Here is a 16,496-nt window from a genome sequence, read left to right on the forward strand (position 1 = left end):
AGGGACTTGAAAACAAATTTCTCTAAAGAAGACAGGCGCATGGCCTACAGATATATGAAAAAATGCTCACCATCCTTAATCATCAGAGAAATACAAATCAAAACTACTTTGAGATATCACCTAACTCCAGTAAGATTAGCTCATATCACAAAATCCCCAAACCAGAGACGTTGGCGTGGATGTGAAGAAAAGGGAACACTTTTACACTGCTGGTGGGAAAGCAAATTAATCCATCCTTTTTGGAAGGACATCTGGAGAACACTTAGAGAACTAAAAATAAACCTGCCATTTGATACTGCAATTCCTTTATTAGGTATATATCCAGAAGACCAAAAATCACATTACAACAAAGATATTTGTTATCAGAATGTTCATTGCAGCCCAATTCATAATTGCCAGGTCATGGAAGAAGCCCAAGTGCCCATCAACCCATGAATGGATTACTAAGTTGTGCTGTATGTACACCATGGAATATTATGCAGCCCTAAGGAAGGATGGAGACTTTACCTCCTTCATGTTTACGTGGATGGAACTGGAAAATGTTCTTAGCAAAGTATCTCAAGAATGGAAGAAAAAGTATCCAAAGTACACAGCCCTATTTTGAAACTAATTCATAGCTTTCATAGGAATGTTATAACCTATTTATGGCCTTAAAATATGGGGAGGGGGGAGGGAGAGGGAAGGGAGAGAGGTGGATGGGTGGAGGGAGGGTGATTGGAGGGATCACTTCTATGGTTTATCCTACAAGGGTACAAGTGAATGAATCTTTCTAAAAGCAGAGTATGAATGTCTTAACTCAATAATTGAGAAAATGACATGAAGGCCACGTTGACCAGTTTGATGAGAGTATTTCAAAATGTGTATGAAAACACCACACTGTACCCCATGATTGCATTAATGTACACAGCTATGATTTAATAAAAAAAAAAAAAAAAGTAAGGTTCTAAAAAGACACCTAAAAGTAGGAACTTTAACAAATATATGTACACCTGTGTTTATAGTAGCATTACTTCCAGTGAACAAAAAATAGAAACAATCCATCAACAAATGAATAAACAAAGTGTAGTACACACATACAATGGAATTCAGCCTTAAAAAAGAAGGAAATTCTCACACACGATACAACATGGATTAACCTTGAGGACTCTGCTAAGTGGAATAAGGCCAGACCCAAAGTACTCCATTTACATTGTATGATTGTGGGATTTCACTTATAGGAGGTCCCTAGCATAGATTCAAAGAAAGTAGAATGGTGGATGCCAGGGGCTAGAGGAAAGGACATAGGGCGTGTTTAATGGGGACAGAATTTCAGCTTGGGAAGATGGCAAAGTTTGGAGGTACATGGTGGTATTGGTTGCACAACAAAGTGAATGTTCCTAATACCATTGAACTATGAACTTAAAATTTATTAAAATGATAAACTTTGTTATATATATTTTACCACAATAAAAACATGTCTAATAACAGCCTTTATAATGAACTGGTATTTGGATAATCAGGGCATGTAATGTGAATGGCCTTAAAACAAGCCCTGTCCCTGTCCCAGACCTGACACGGCCCCCTGCGGGACATCCAGCAATGATGTGCTATGGTGTAGAAGCTGGGGTCACCAAGGTGCTGGCTCAGGGTTCCTTGACGTTAGGTCCTTGAGCTTGAGCTCAGAGGATGCTGGATCTTCGCTGGAGAGACTATCTCCTGCCCCAGCTGTTTAAAGGTTGGTTTTCCCCACAACCAAGGGCAGCTACTGCATGGATGAGCCACTGCAGGAAATGAAGACCTCTACCTCACTAGGAAGATTGCTTGAGGCCAGGAGTTAGAAGTTGCCGTGAGCTATGATCATGCCACTGTACTCTAGTCTGGGCAACAGAGAGTGACCCTAACTCTAACAAAAAAGAAAGAAAATAAGGGCCGGGAGATGTAGCTCATGCTGCTTATGTAAATCATACAACTCCAGACTCCCCAGAGACCTTAGTGCCACCCATGCACCTCCACCTAACACCGTACCAAATGTTCCAAGAGGGCAAAGGCAGCTCAAACAGTGAGAGCTACTAGGGAGGCGCTTTCACCACTTGAGGCTGATGCTGCATGACACCTGTTAGCCACCAGGTTCACATGGACTTAAATGTGCAATCACTCATTTTAGATGCATAAATCCTATCATTCTGGAATCCAAGACGCTTCCTCACAGATAGCTCCTTCCAAGGAATTGGAAAATAACTTATAATTAACTGTGAAGAATGAATAGGAGTCTAGGCAGATGGGCAAAACCTGGCCCCTCAGCCTTAACCTGGGACCCATGCTGGATAGGGTCAAAACATTTTTCCATTGTCACTGGGCCTCGCACAAGCTACTCATCCTCTCTGAGCTGGAACTCCCTTCTCTGTAAAGTGGAGAGCTATCCCCTTGGGGCTGAGGACTGGAGACCAGACTTTTCTGAGGCTGTTGGCATGGCCCAGTGCAATGAGATTATTTCCAAGTCATAACCCAGCATAACTAAAGCTTCTGACAGGACATCTGGTCATGCCCATTAGACTTGACTTTGTAGTAAGATGTGAGTAAACTCAGCTGCAGGCATCATACTGCCAAAGCCTGGGACGACAGGGGGTAAAGGGAAGGCAAGAAAGAGTAGAGCACCCAGAAGGGCTCCGCAGAGGCCCAGAGGGGGGCCTTGCGAGAGTGTCCCTGTGAGCCGTGTAAAGGCGGTCTTCCTTGAAGAAACTCAGCACTTCTCAATGGGGCAAGTCTTTTTCAATTCAGGGATGTTGAAGTAGAGGAAATGCCTCAGAGAAAAACAAGAATTTTAACATTGATAAGGTACGTGACGACAAATCCTTTTATAAAATATTTATTCTAAAAAAAAATCACACTGTACAAATTTAGATAGAACATTCTCAATGCTCAATTTTATAAAAATGTGAACATAACAGAAAGACTGGAGTTAAACTTTCATTTCTATTTTTTCTTTTTAAATTAGGAAGAAAAAAAGTGACTTTTTTCCCCCAGGTACAATGATAATAAATGTCTAGAAGACATCCAAAGAACCAGCAATAAAAAGAGCAAGATTCACCTGCCAACTCTCACAGTTCTGTTTTCACCTAGTTGAATCCAAATAGACAAGGAACAGTGCCCCCTGCAGGCGACGTGCAGCCTTGTCACTGCCCATCAAACACTCAAGATTCCCAGAGCCAGTTACATACAGCATAAAAGTTTGTGCTCAGAGAAAAGCCAGCACGATTTGTTCATTATTTCCTGTTTTTCTAACAAAGTGGATTTTCTGTACACTTGTTACAAAGGTCTGTACAAAAGCACGAGGCTGCTGTGAGGTGTTCTTTTTAAAAACGGACGGTACCGAGTTGTTCCCTATAGGTCTATCTGTACATTCACACAGAGGGGGCGATACCATAAAAAAGAATTCACATAGAAATTCCAGACCAGAGAATCTGGGTTTCTTAAAGATTATTTTAAAAACCTGGGGTTAAGTTTCAACTCTGCCATTTCTGGCTGTCATGCCATGAGTCACAAACAGTTTAGCTCTCCCTAAAACTAAATTCTCCCCCTTTCAAACACAAACTATCAAGAAAATAACCACCCAGTAAAACTGCAGGACTTTGTAGATAAAATTACTGACAAGGCAGAGAGAAGTCATAAAAGCCAGTAGGCTCAGAGCCCGAGGTACCCTTCACATTCCCAGGGTTAGGGAAGTGGCGGTCACAGCCACGGGTGCCAAGCAGGGTCCATGCGGCACAGGTTGTCCAGACTGTTTGCTGCCGCCACCAGGGTGTTCACTTTACTCTCACCACCTTCAAACTGGGCAAGGTTGTGCAGGCGGGTCATGATGGCCGTGACAGCTTTCTGCACCAAGGACACCAGCTGTTGGCTGTCCATGTTCTCAGGCTGCCCGGCAGCTGAGAGAGGAGAAGAGGTGTCTTCCTGGGTCTTTTTGTGCCAAGCAATGATCTCGTCCCGGAGCACAGTTTTCAGAATGCCATCCACCTGTGTGAAGGAGAGAATGAGATGACCATGTTTTACTAAGGACAGCCCAGGGGGCAGCTTCCTGATGAAGCAGAGCTAAGCCACAGCTGGGGCTGATCTAACCTCCACACCCAGGCCAGGCCATGTGCCTCACAGATGGGCTGGAGAAGCCACCTGGGGACAAACCATTCCCTCTACTTGCAGCAGTGGCCCAGACCTCAGTGACAAGACATTCCTGTCTGGTCTTCTACAAGCCAAGGCAGTGCACATCTGGGATATGCCATGTGCCACTCCCAGACGCCCATGTGTCTGTGCGTCTATTCCATGCCTCCAGTGCCTGCAGAGTGTCAGGAAGGCCCACTGAAGCCCAGTGTGAACAAAGCAGAGAAGACCTCACCCCAGGCCTCACAGGCTCCCACCCTGACAAAGAAGTCGTACTGCCAGTGTGGAGAATAGCTGAGGAAAGTGGGCTTGGGGCTGGGTTCTCTGAGGAGCCAAGTGATGAGGACACATGCAGGGGCAGACCGGAATGGAGGGAGGGCTCCAAGCATGTGGTGCTATAGATGAGGGAACCATGCAAAGGCCTGGACAGCAGGGGTGGGCTTGGCCACACTGGAGGACAGTGTGGGAGGCCGTGGAGTGGCACAGACCTCCTGGTGGTCACAGTAGACTCCAGCTCAGGCCTCAGCTCCAACACTTCCTAGCTGGTGCCCTTGGGAAAGTTATTAAGCTCTGTACCTCAATTTCCTCTTTTATAAACAGGGCACAGTAATACAGCCTCTCCCTGCAGTGGTGTGGAATTAATGAATGTCAAGTGCACACACAAGAGTTGGGCCAGCCTCTCGTTTTCAGTCACAGTAAGGCACTTACTTGTACTGTGAGTAGCTTTCAGAAGTCATGGACGGTGTTGCACAGGGTGTTGAGCACAGCGTGACACCATTTTTGTCCTAAAGAATCATTCCAACCTCAGGGTGAGAGGCCTAGGTGGAGATTTGTCTCCATAGGGGTGACAGAGCTGGGTCAGCTGAGCAGGTGAGTGATGCTTGCCCAGGGGAGGGAACCACAACGAGGTCAGAGGACAAGGCAGGGTTGGAGCTCAAGGTTTAAATTTGTGTGGCAGAGAGAATCAAAATGGGTCAGCTGAGATGTCTAGGACTGGGAACAGAGAGAAAAGGAAGAGATGACTCCTTCTGGAAGGAGAGATCCAATAGTCAGACTGGGTGTTGTGTTTAAAGGAAGGACAAGACTCTCATTTTAGGCACCCAGGACTATTTAAAAGTCACTTAGGATCAATAAAGGCTTTTATTCTGCCTTACTTGGTGCCAAGAGAGTATGTTTTTAGAAGAGATTCCCATACAGAATGGTCTGTCTACATTTGAACTTAAAGACATTCACTAAATTTAGTCTAGAAATTTGGGCCCAAAGTTCGAAGATCTAACTTTCTCCCATCACCATGCTCTAAATCACGGGTCCTCAAACTTTTTAAACAGGGGGCCAGTTCACTGGCCCTCAGACCATTGGAGGGCTGGACTATGGGCCCTGGGATGAGTTGGCTGCTAAGCAGGACAGACAGTGGTGGCAAAAACACCCAGCGGGCTGGATAAATGTCCTAGGTGGGCATGTACCCTGCGGGCCACAGTTTGAGGACACCTGCTCTAAAGAATAACATAGGGAGTCACTCCAAGTTGTCATAGGCCTTAAATTATGAAGAATCTTATGTGTCTTTTTATTTACAGTTTTCAAATGAAATGCCATGCTAATGATAACCCTATGGATATTTCCAGAAGTATAATATTTCTATCTAAATGAGAACTTCCTATTTCAAGTCTTAAGCCAGATGTGATAATAAAAAATAAATAAAACTGGCATTTGCTACATTAGATCACAAACTCCTTCACTCAAGAACAAACATAAAAGCTATTACTCATGTTCTGACAAGGTAATCACTATATCTCAAAATAACACCCCACAGTGACAGATACGTGCTACCACCCATTAAAGATCAAGGTGTGTATACAACATACAGTCCTTGTTCACAGCTGAGAGTTTATACAATCATTTAAAACCTTCTGAGTACATGTTTTTCTGTACTTCTCAGTACTGGGTTCTGAGGCCCACTCTAGATATAAACTGCTTATGTGGGAAAGGGGGGAGGGGGATGTAATTGTTATCATAAGCTAAAAGAAAAATAAAGATTGCATTCAGCCCCTAATTGCAAAGAGACAGTTCTAGTGGTAAGGGGACAGGGTCAGGGTCAGAATGACCTAAATTTGAATACCAGTCTTCACCTCCCACCCTCAGTGACCTTTGGTATGTCATGACCTCCCATCTGTACAAGCCCTGGGAGAATTTAATGAGAAGCCATTTCAGCAGCTAGTGCCTGACATGAGGAAGGTACCTAGGAGTGGCAATCTGGATACTGTCTTATCCCGTGGCAGAGCCATCAGACACCCTGGTCTGGCCTCATGTGCACCAAGGCATCTGGCCATGTCTCACACCCCTGGCAAGGCAGGCGCCACCCCATAGAGAACACTGCTGCCCTTTTATGCCAGGAAGATGTGCAGAACAGAGAACAGAGGCTGGTGTACAAACTGAGAGTGGGAATGGGGTAAATTAGCTAGTAAAGACTTCTAGATTCCTTTGTGTAACTGGGTTCCTCAATATCATAAACACTTCTGGATAGGGAACATTTTCAAACCCCTCTTCCAAACGAACAAACTTTAATTGTACAGCAACAACTGGCCTAACTCAGCATTCTATCTTTTTATTCTTATAAGACCCTGCCGCTGCTATTAGTGGGAGCAGCAGCTCATGCAAGGCCACATTATGTACATGAGTCACCCCAGCTTGTGCTGCTCATGACATGATATCAAGACCCACCTTAAAGTTTGGCTGGGCAAAGCACCGGGCGACAGCGATCATGGAGGCTGTCAATGGGCCAGAGACACCGATGGTAGTCAGAAATTCAGAAATGTTGGGTGTGAGGCGGAAAGGGACAGGACGGTTGGCATCCAGGTCTCCAGTGGCATCATTTATGTCAAATCGAAAGTAGGCAACGTTGAGTTTGCCAGTGTCCTAAATTTCAGAAGGAGATACTTGAGGAACTTCATCATCAGAAAGGCAATGTCTACAGGAGAGGATTTGGCTATTCACAGCAAGTTACCTGAGCAATCTGTAACATCTCGGGGTTGAGTCTATTTAAATGCAAGACAAATTCTGCAAAGCCAATTAGGGCAAGCTGGATGGTGAACATCTTGCGGAAGGTCCAGTAGTCTGTGGCATTGGGGAACGTGTGCAGGGCCCACTCTTTAAGCATGCTGCGTGGCACCATGTTACTCTGAACTTCCTTGAGAATGTCTCGAAGGACCTGAAATACATCACTCCATGACTCTTCTATCTAATTCACTGATATTTTTCTGCAACAGAAAAATTCTCAACTTGCCATTACTTACTCAGCACCACCATTTTCTTGACAAAAATTTATACTCATTATAATTAGTTTACACGTAAGGATCCACAGGATAGTTTGATTTCCCTCCAGAGTTCAATGTCTTATGCTCTAAAGCACCAACGGAGCTATCTGAATAAAAGCCTTAGTTACATGATGTGTGGTATCATTTGCCTTACAAGAATGTAGGTAAATATCTGAAAACAAATTCCACCCTTCCTAACTGCAGAATATATTGTATCAATTAACAAAAATAACAAAATAGATGGATACCAACACCACCACTTCAAATCAGGCCTTTTAATTAATTAATTAATTAATTATTTTTTGAGATAGGGTCTCCCTTTGTCACCCACACTGGACTGCAGTGGTGTCATCTTAGCTCATTGCAACCTCAAACTCCTGGCCTCAAGCGATCTTCTTGCCTCAGCATCTTAAAGTGCTGGGATCAGGAATGAGCCACTGTGCCCAGTCCAAATCAAAGACTATTAAAGACTGAAGGAGTTAGTCTAAAAACAAAACAGATGATCAACAATACTTCAACTGAATTCTATACTGAAAGACTTATTAGACAATTTCAAACATCACAAATTTAGAGAGGGTCTCAATAAAGGAATGTACTGAGTTAATTTAGTTCCTATTAGACCATTGGTAAAGGCACAAGGTCTAATCAGGATAATGCAGGCCTTTAAGCAACCAAGGAAAAGGTAGACTGTCAGTAACACATTCAATTTCTCTTCATTTTCTCATCTATAAAGTAGAAAAAAGCACTACACAGTGAAGACTTCTAAAATCTATTCCTAAAGCAGTTAAAAACACTACCAAAATCATCAAAATCAACTTTTTCAGAACTCTGGAAATTAAAGACTTACAATAGTCTGAGGAGATTAAAAAAAGCTGAATCCTAGTACATAGGATTGCTCTGTGGCAACTTAATGTGCCCCATGATCACCCTCTTCTTCCTAGCCCTGCAGTGCCTGGATAGGGCCTGTCCCTGTTTGACCAACCTCAGCTCAGTGGGAAATATAGTTTCTGAAGGGTGTCTATCTGAAACAATCATTGACAACTGTTTAACATGGCAGGTACCTGAGGCAGCAATACCAGCTGGAGCACCTAAGCAGGGGCCAAACAAAAGAAAGGGCTGAGGATGGCCATAAAAGATTTTGAACAGTTCCAACGTATTCCAGGAATCTAGAAGGCCACTTAGAAGATACCATCCTCCTTGGCAGCACCTATAGCTCAGCAAGGTGGGGTGCTGGCCACATACACCAAGGCTGGCGGGTTCGAACCCGGCTGGGGCCAGCTAAAACAACAATAACTACAATAAAAAAATGGCCAGGTGTTGTGGCAGGCACCTGGAGTCCCAGCTACTGGGAGGCTGAGGCAAGAGAGTAGCTTAAGCCCAAGAATCTGAGGTTCCTGTGAACTGTGACGCCATGGCACTCTACTGAAGGCAACATAGTGAGACTCTGTCTCAAAGGAAAAAAAAAAAAAAAGATATCATCACCTTACCTGAGGCCCTGCACAAGCAGGAAGAGAGAGAGAGAGAGAGAGAGAGAGAGAGAGCGCTAAGACAGAGTTGTAAACTGTATGGCCATGTTGAAGGCATGCCTACACACACCCTCACAGGCCTTCAAAAAAGATGGAGACTTACTTATTCACAGCACTTAAAAAGTCTCTGTGGGCAGTGCCTGTGGCTCAGTGGGTAAGGCGCCAGCCCCACATACTGAGGGTGGTGGGTTGAAACCCGGCCCTGGCCAAACTGCAACAGAACAAAATCTGGGCATTCTGGCAGATGCCTGTAGTTCCAGCTACGTGGGAGGCTGAGGCAAGAGAATCACCTAAGCCCAGGAGTTGGCGGTTGCTGTGAGCTGTGACACCACAGACTCTACCAAGGGTGGTAAAGTGAGACTCTGTCTCTTAAAAAAAAAAAAAGTCTCTGTCAAATTCTTGGCTAACCAATAAGCTAACTAAGCAGAGACTTCAATGGACTTTATAGAATTAGTTTGAGAAAGTCACAAAAAAACAAACAGCAACAACAAATTTTGGCAGGAGGAACCTAAGTCACTTGTATCAAGTAACTTCTACCTAAGCTAGCCATAGTGGCTCACACCTATAACCCTAGCACTTGGGGAGGCTGAGACGGGTGGATTGTTTGAGCTCAAGAATTTGAGACCAGCCTGAGCCAGAGTGAGACCCTGTCTCTACTAAAAATAGAAAAACTAGCCAGGCATTGTGGAGGATGCCTTGTAGTCCCAGCTACTCTGGAGGCTGAGGGAAGAGGAACACTTGAGTCCAAGAGTTTGAGGTTGCTGTGAGCTAGTCTAATACCATGGCACTTTAGTCTGGGGCAAGAGAGTAAGACCGTGTCTCAAAAAATTAAAAAAAGATAACTTCTTATCCAGAACATACAAAGAATTATTTTTTGGCCAGGGTCAGGTTTGAATCCACCACCTCTGGTATATGGGGCAAGCACTCTACTCCTTTGAGCCACAGGGCCACCCTACAAAGAATTCTTATAATCAACAATAAAAAGACAAACCACCCAATTTAAAAAATGAGCCAAGAGCCTAAACAGACATTTCTCCAAAGAAAATACGCCAATAAAAAGATAGCCAATAAGTACATGAAAAGATGTTCGCCGTTATCAGTCATCAACCACAATGAGATAGCATTTCACATCCACTAGGACAGCTACAATAAAAAGGACAGTGGCAATCATAAGGCAAGGGAAAGAAATTAGAACCTCTATACCTTGCGGACATTTTAAAAAACAATTTGACACTTCATCAAAATGTTAAACACTAGAGTTACCATGTGACCCCAAAATTCCACTACTGGATATCCAAGAGAAATGAAAACATATGTCCACATAAAAACATGTGCACAGCTGCTCACTCTAAAGTGTACCTGGAGTCCCAGCTACTCAGGAGCCTGAGGCAGAGGGATTGCTCAAGCTCTGCTTGAACTGAGCCTGGGCAACAAAGCAAGATCCTGCCTCTGAAAATAAATATCACACAAAAAAAACATGGACACAGATGTTCACAGTAGGGTTAGTCATAATAGTCAAAAAGTATAGGGGCGGCATGTGTGGCTCAAAAGGGTAGGACACTGGCCCCATATGGCAGAGGTGGCAGGTTCAAACCCAGCCCTGGCCAAAAATAAATAAATAAAAAAGAAAAGTATAAACACTTCCACAGTCTGTCAACTGATGAATGGATAAATTAAATGCAATACATCCATATATTAGAGTAACATTTGGCAATAAAATGTAATGAACTACCAGTACATGCTATAAAGTGGATAAACTGAAAATATTACAGTAAGCAAAAGAAGCCAGGCACAAAAGTCCACGTGCTGTATGATCTCACTCACATGTTATATCAGAATGGACAACTCCATAAAGGCAGGATGATTTGGGGCCACCGGGGGCTGAGGGTAGAAGAGGAATAGGGGGTATCTCATTTTGGGGGGTGATGAAAATGTTTTATAGGTAATGGGGGGGAGGGAAGAAAGAAACGATAATGGTGATGGTTGCACAACTCTGTGAATATACTGAAAACACTGAATTAGGCTGGGCGCAGTGGCTCATGCCTGTAATCCTAGCACTCTGGGAGGCCGAGGCGGGTGGATTGCCTGAGAGCACGAGTTCAAGGACCAGCCTGAGCCAGAGCAAGACCTCATTTCCAAAACAGCTGGGTGTTTATGTTGGGCACCTGTAATCCCAGCTACCTGGGAGGCTGAAGCAAGAGAATCCAATTGAACCCAAGAGTTTGAGGTTGCTGTGAGCTGTGATGCCATGGCACTTTCCAAAGGGCGACAAAGTGAGACTTTGTCTCAAAAACAAAACAAAACAAAACAAAAAAACACTGAATTATATATACACTTTACAAAGGTATATACAATTTTGTGGTTGTGAATTATAGCAATATAGTATTTATAATAATAGAAGTATCCTAAAGAGGCTGGGGTTCTCTGTACTGTCAGCATTTCTCCAGCTTAGCAGGCCCTTTGCATGCACTGCTTTTAAGCTGGACTAAACCACAGCCTGGTTACCGCACATGTGGTTTAAAAGGGGCTTCTGATGGCAGCATGTGTTTGCAAACAGAGGTCACTGGCTTCCACACTGTCAAAGGCAAAGGTGACCTTATACTCATTCTTCTCCCCACAAACATCTCAAAACTGCCCTAGATCCATAGAACAATCAGGCCTTGACCTGTGTCCCAAGAAAGCCCCAGCACAGTAGGCCCCTAGTGCTGTGCAGGGTCCAATCAGAAACAGGGCTTCATACCGTCTGCCTGCAGCTGCCCCGCAGCCTGAAGCACCTTGGACCCTGATGTGCCCCGGGCCCTGCAGCGAACATAGGGCAAACACCCCAGAGGCTCAATTAGCCTAAGCAAAACTAAGTCCTCTGGGGGCCAGACGAAATAGAATGAGTCCCTGGGAGACTTGGGACAAGGTTGCAGCACCCACCACTGTGGTCTCCCCTTCTTAGGACCCACAGGAAGTACAACCAGGACATCTGGGCAAAACCAAACCAGCTGCCTCCCACTGTTCTACAACATGGAACAAAATCTCATCTGGAGCCCACACAAGCTCTGCCCCCCAACCAAGAGCAAAAATCTGCAGACAAGGAGAGGGGCGTTCCCACCCCGAGGGGCTGCAGGCGAGAGTTACCTAGGACTCTCATGGCGCAGTGCTTCCGGCTGAGGCAGCTGACACATTTCAGAGCCCACATTTCAGAGCTCATTGCTTTTTGTGTTTTACAAAGTACATACAGTAGAGATACTGCAAATTACCTGATGCCCCAGCAACAGATCAGAGGAATATGAGCAGACAGACTACAAATAGCTTAACAACCTTCCCGATCAGGTTTGGCTACCAAATGAATTTATCATAAACATATTTTAAAATTTAGCCAGGCATGGTGGCTCTTTGGGAGGGTGAGGCAGGAGGATCACTTGAGCACAGGAGTTTGAGGTTGCAATAAGCTATGACTGTGCCACTGCACTCTAGCCTGGGTGACAGAGCAAGACACTGTCTCAAAAATAAAAGTAAAATTAATTAATTTTTGAACTTCTTTGTAAATGCAAATAAAAGTCAAGGGACCTATCCATGGTTGAGAACTTACCTCTGTGCACTCATTACAAGCTGTCTGCAGCACACGTGCCCTTACGAAGATCAAGGGATATCTAATTTCTACAGTCTGATGAGTCACAGGAGTCAACTTATTTTAAGTGAGAGAGACACCCTATCAAAGAATGCCCTGCTATATTTCCTAAGCACACTTATTCAAGCACCACCATAAGGAAGCAGCCACATCTAGGGGCCTCGGGTGGCAGCTCGGTAGCTCTGCCTGGCCCAACTGATACCTGGTGGCTGGCTTGGGTCCCCCGCGCCTGCACTGTGGCCAGCCTGTCATAGTAGCGGGATATAGGGTTGTCGTGCTCAATGCCCTTCTTGGCGCAGCGCTGCTTGTAGATTTCCACAAGGGACAGTGAAGAAGGGTTGTCTTCCACGAGGCGCATCTGTGGGGACACTGCCACAACTCGGGGAACTAGGGAGAGGGGAAGAGAAATGGGGAGCAGGTTAGCACTTGGCCCCACCTCCAGGGCACATGCTGGGAGCAGAGCCTGGCCCTGTGTGCACAAAGGAGCACGTACCAGAACCCCCGTCACACACCACCTCGTTATGTCTAGGAGTGATGGCACCTGGGCTGTTTGTGACCTTGGGCTCACAAATAGAAATGCTTTAGAAGGCAACCTTAAAAAATAGAGACCTGCCTAATGTTCACTCTTTTGAGGCCCTCCTTAATAAGAACTTATCAGAAAAAGCCACCCCCTGCCCAATACTTCTATCATGTGTAATTACACGAACTTGTCTTCTTTTATCTAGAATAGCTATGCTCCATCTTAGGGAGACGTAGGAAAATAATGTCAAATAATTTTCTGTATTTTATGGTTCAGACAAGGAAAGCAATCACAGTCAACTTGACAATTCAACTCAGTTAATTTGTAAATTTTCATCCACACAGACTGACCAACATTCTGTTCCCCCATCACTATTCTGGTATTCAGGATGCAGTTTGCTAAGCGCTTGCCTTACATGATGATAGAATCTACCCTGAGACCATGTTCGTGTGAGCATGCGGGAAGCCACACAGCAGAAGTGCTGGGTGTACCCACTCTCAGCCACCCCACCTGCCCTCCTAGTGACATCACTTGGGGAAGGTTACTGGACTTGTGTGAACTTTAGTTTTTTCACCCAAAAGTGAGATAACAGTACCTACCTCACCTAATGAAAGCTTGACATGCATTATAGAAAGCTACAGGTGTTTTAGCATGTGTTTAACATGATCTGCAGTGGCAATCCCAGCTGTGGGTTATAGGCTTTCTTTGCTTCTTCCAAACACTTGGTTGGCACTAAATAACAGCCCTGGTTATTGTCATTACATGTCATTTTAGGAGTAAATGAACAAATGGATTAAACGAGATAATATTTTAATGAGAGATTAAGATAATATTCAGTTAGTTTGTTGCAAAAGTTTGAGGAAACAGAGTGAGGTCTCTGTGCAAATGTGTCCCCACTTCTGCATTAGGCTCTGTCCAGACCCCTATAGCCCTAGGCTCTGGATTTAGTGCCAGTGTGGTGCACACGCAGACAATTCTGACTTCAGCAAACAAAGATGGTTAATTCAGTCTAATATGAATAAAACCACAGCTGTCGGTTTGCTGTCCTGGCTTTGATCCATAAAGAAATCCTAAAATGACAATAGGACATACACTAGGACTATCATTTTGTGCCAACCAAGTGTTTGGAAGAAGCAAAGAAAATCTATAACCCACAGCTGGGACCAGCACTACAGACGACGTTACATACATGTTGAAACACCTATAGCTTTCTATAATCACGTCAAGCTTGTTTTTTGAATGTTTCTTATGTGAGTCATTACGAAGTTTTTGATATACACAAAAATCAAGAAATATAAAATCCACATAGACAGAACAAATGAAGCCCTCCTAGCAACACTGATAAGCCAAGCAACTTGAAACTTGCACAGGTAAATCAGAAAGATGCTACTCCGTTTCTTGTGACACATGTTATTTTTAAACTGAAGGACCAGAGATTTCACATCAAATGAATTGGATTATAAATTTGCTGTAAGAAGAAGATTCCACAAAAGACTAGATAATGTGCACTGCACTGTGCTAACCTCAGGGACTACATGCCAAGCTATCATTAGCAAGGCTCTCTTCTCAGGGGAAATTACAGACATCTCATCTACTCTGCTGTTCGAGACAAAAACAAGCCACTTTCAACAACTTAGTTATGAACAGAACCTAATAGGAGGCTGCTTCTTATTAGCTACTTATGCCATTTGGCAATGATTTCCACAGCCTTTGCAGGGCTTTGGGACTTTCCTAAGCCTTGCATTTCACCTGCAAACACAACCTCGGGCATGTGCAAGTGTAGTCCAGAAAGGGCTCAAGCCCTTGCTGTAACACACCAGCAACAAGCCTTCGGCTCAGTACAGAAAAAGTCCCCAAGGAGTAAAAGGCAGTGCACACAGGACAGTGCCACCTCCAAACAACACTCTGTAGAGCAAGGAAGGCCTTGAGGAAATGCAAACAGAGGTCCTGCCCCTCAGCGAGGAGCCCAAGGGCAGAGTGGCTCCCAAAGCCACCCCTCCCCCTTACAACCAACATTCTCAGCTGAGGACACGGTGGCACACGCAGACCCTCTGAAGCTAATGTGAGCTGCCTGTGCCCCTCAAAGAGCAGCTCTTATACCTGTGAAAAATAAGTGCCTCTTGGTGGTTTCCTTCCTCTTCTCCAAACAGGGGTTCAGCAGGCGCAGCAGCTGTAGCACACGCTCCTCCCGCCGAGACTCAGTGAGGCAGGCATCATTCATGACCAGGTAGGGGTAGATCTTGCCATTGTGCCCGCGGATGTATAGCCTGCGGGCCGCCGTGTTGTGCTTCTGCACAATCTCTACCCTGGGCATAAACCTACCAAATCCAGCAAACAACAGGACACAAACTGAGCCTCAACGTTAAGGCCTTTTCTTAAGAGGACAGGGTTTTCAGAACCATCATGGGGAAAGAAATGTACAGGTTGGCAGTCATTGATCAACCTGTTTATGCCCCATCTTGATATCCTCACTATATCAAGGCAGAAATGGTGTCAAAGAGGAGGGATACCTGGCTGGGACAGAAGGAAAGCAGAGCTCTGTGTCTGATTCAGAACTCAAAATGAAACACGTGGCTTTGTTAAGGTCAATCTTTTCAAATGAGATAGTGTGCTCCCGTAAATTCTACAATCCTGATTCTGTCTTGAATACTGTGCTTCAAGAGTTTTACAAAAGATGGCAATACTTTATATTCTGTGGTGATCTGAAAAGTTTCCTTGGAAAGCAAACCCAACTTCATTTAAGACAGTCAACCTATCAGTTAGATCAGATCTTTGAGCATTATGGGCATTATCACTCAAATCCTAGAACAATCTTAAGTTCTCTCATTTCAGGGAATCAGCATCTGAAATACTGTGCAGGGAATGCAGGGAACCCCCCTACCGTCCAAGAGCCCTGTGTCCTCGGGTACCATGTCAGTGACCACCCACCAGGCTAAGCTCACTCACCGAGCAATTTTGATGTAATAATGCGTTGGCTTTGGCATCAGAAATTCTCCAGGAATTTCCACTTCAGCTGTCTGTGCTGAAAAATTGCTCAAAAATCGGCACTTTTCTTCTATGAGGAAGAATTTTGGAAGCTGCTTGGTTTTAGCCTCTAGGATCTTGATCCACTTTTTCAGTTTAGAAATAAGATTATGAAGCTTCATGGATCCTGGGACACTGAAGTCAAAATCTTTAAAATAAGAAGGATTAAAAACATTTTAAATCATTTGGGCTATTTCTAATTCACTATGACCACTACTGCTTAAGCACCTATAGCTACAAGTTAAACACGTTCTGTGTGTCGTGAGGAACTCAGACCTCTTCCACCTGTCTGGCACCACACAGCACTGAGAGGAGGAACAAGAGGAGGAGGGAAATTAGCACCAAGACACCCAAAGGCTCTT

The 16,496-nt window shown here is 44.5% G+C and overlaps 1 protein-coding gene across 1 annotated transcript in view; it reads right to left on the reverse strand.

The window, feature by feature from the left end:
* Positions 1 to 2,861: 2,861 nt before the first annotated feature.
* Positions 2,862 to 16,496, reverse strand: part of TRRAP (transformation/transcription domain associated protein) — a 128,407-nt gene continuing 114,772 nt past the window's right edge. Inside the window, exons 66-71 of the mRNA XM_023518585.1 lie at positions 16,057 to 16,282; positions 15,211 to 15,428; positions 12,793 to 12,977; positions 7,136 to 7,339; positions 6,853 to 7,047; positions 2,862 to 3,993 (exon numbers count right to left, since the gene is read on the reverse strand). Coding sequence (XP_023374353.1) covers positions 3,709 to 3,993; positions 6,853 to 7,047; positions 7,136 to 7,339; positions 12,793 to 12,977; positions 15,211 to 15,428; positions 16,057 to 16,282 — 1,313 coding nt within the window. The 3' untranslated portion in view covers positions 2,862 to 3,708. The remainder of the gene's footprint in view (positions 3,994 to 6,852; positions 7,048 to 7,135; positions 7,340 to 12,792; positions 12,978 to 15,210; positions 15,429 to 16,056; positions 16,283 to 16,496) is intronic.

The sequence above is a fragment of the Otolemur garnettii genome, unplaced genomic scaffold (genome assembly GCF_000181295.1).
Source record: "Otolemur garnettii isolate 467f Iridium unplaced genomic scaffold, OtoGar3 scaffold00142, whole genome shotgun sequence".
Taxonomy (NCBI): domain Eukaryota; kingdom Metazoa; phylum Chordata; class Mammalia; order Primates; family Galagidae; genus Otolemur; species Otolemur garnettii.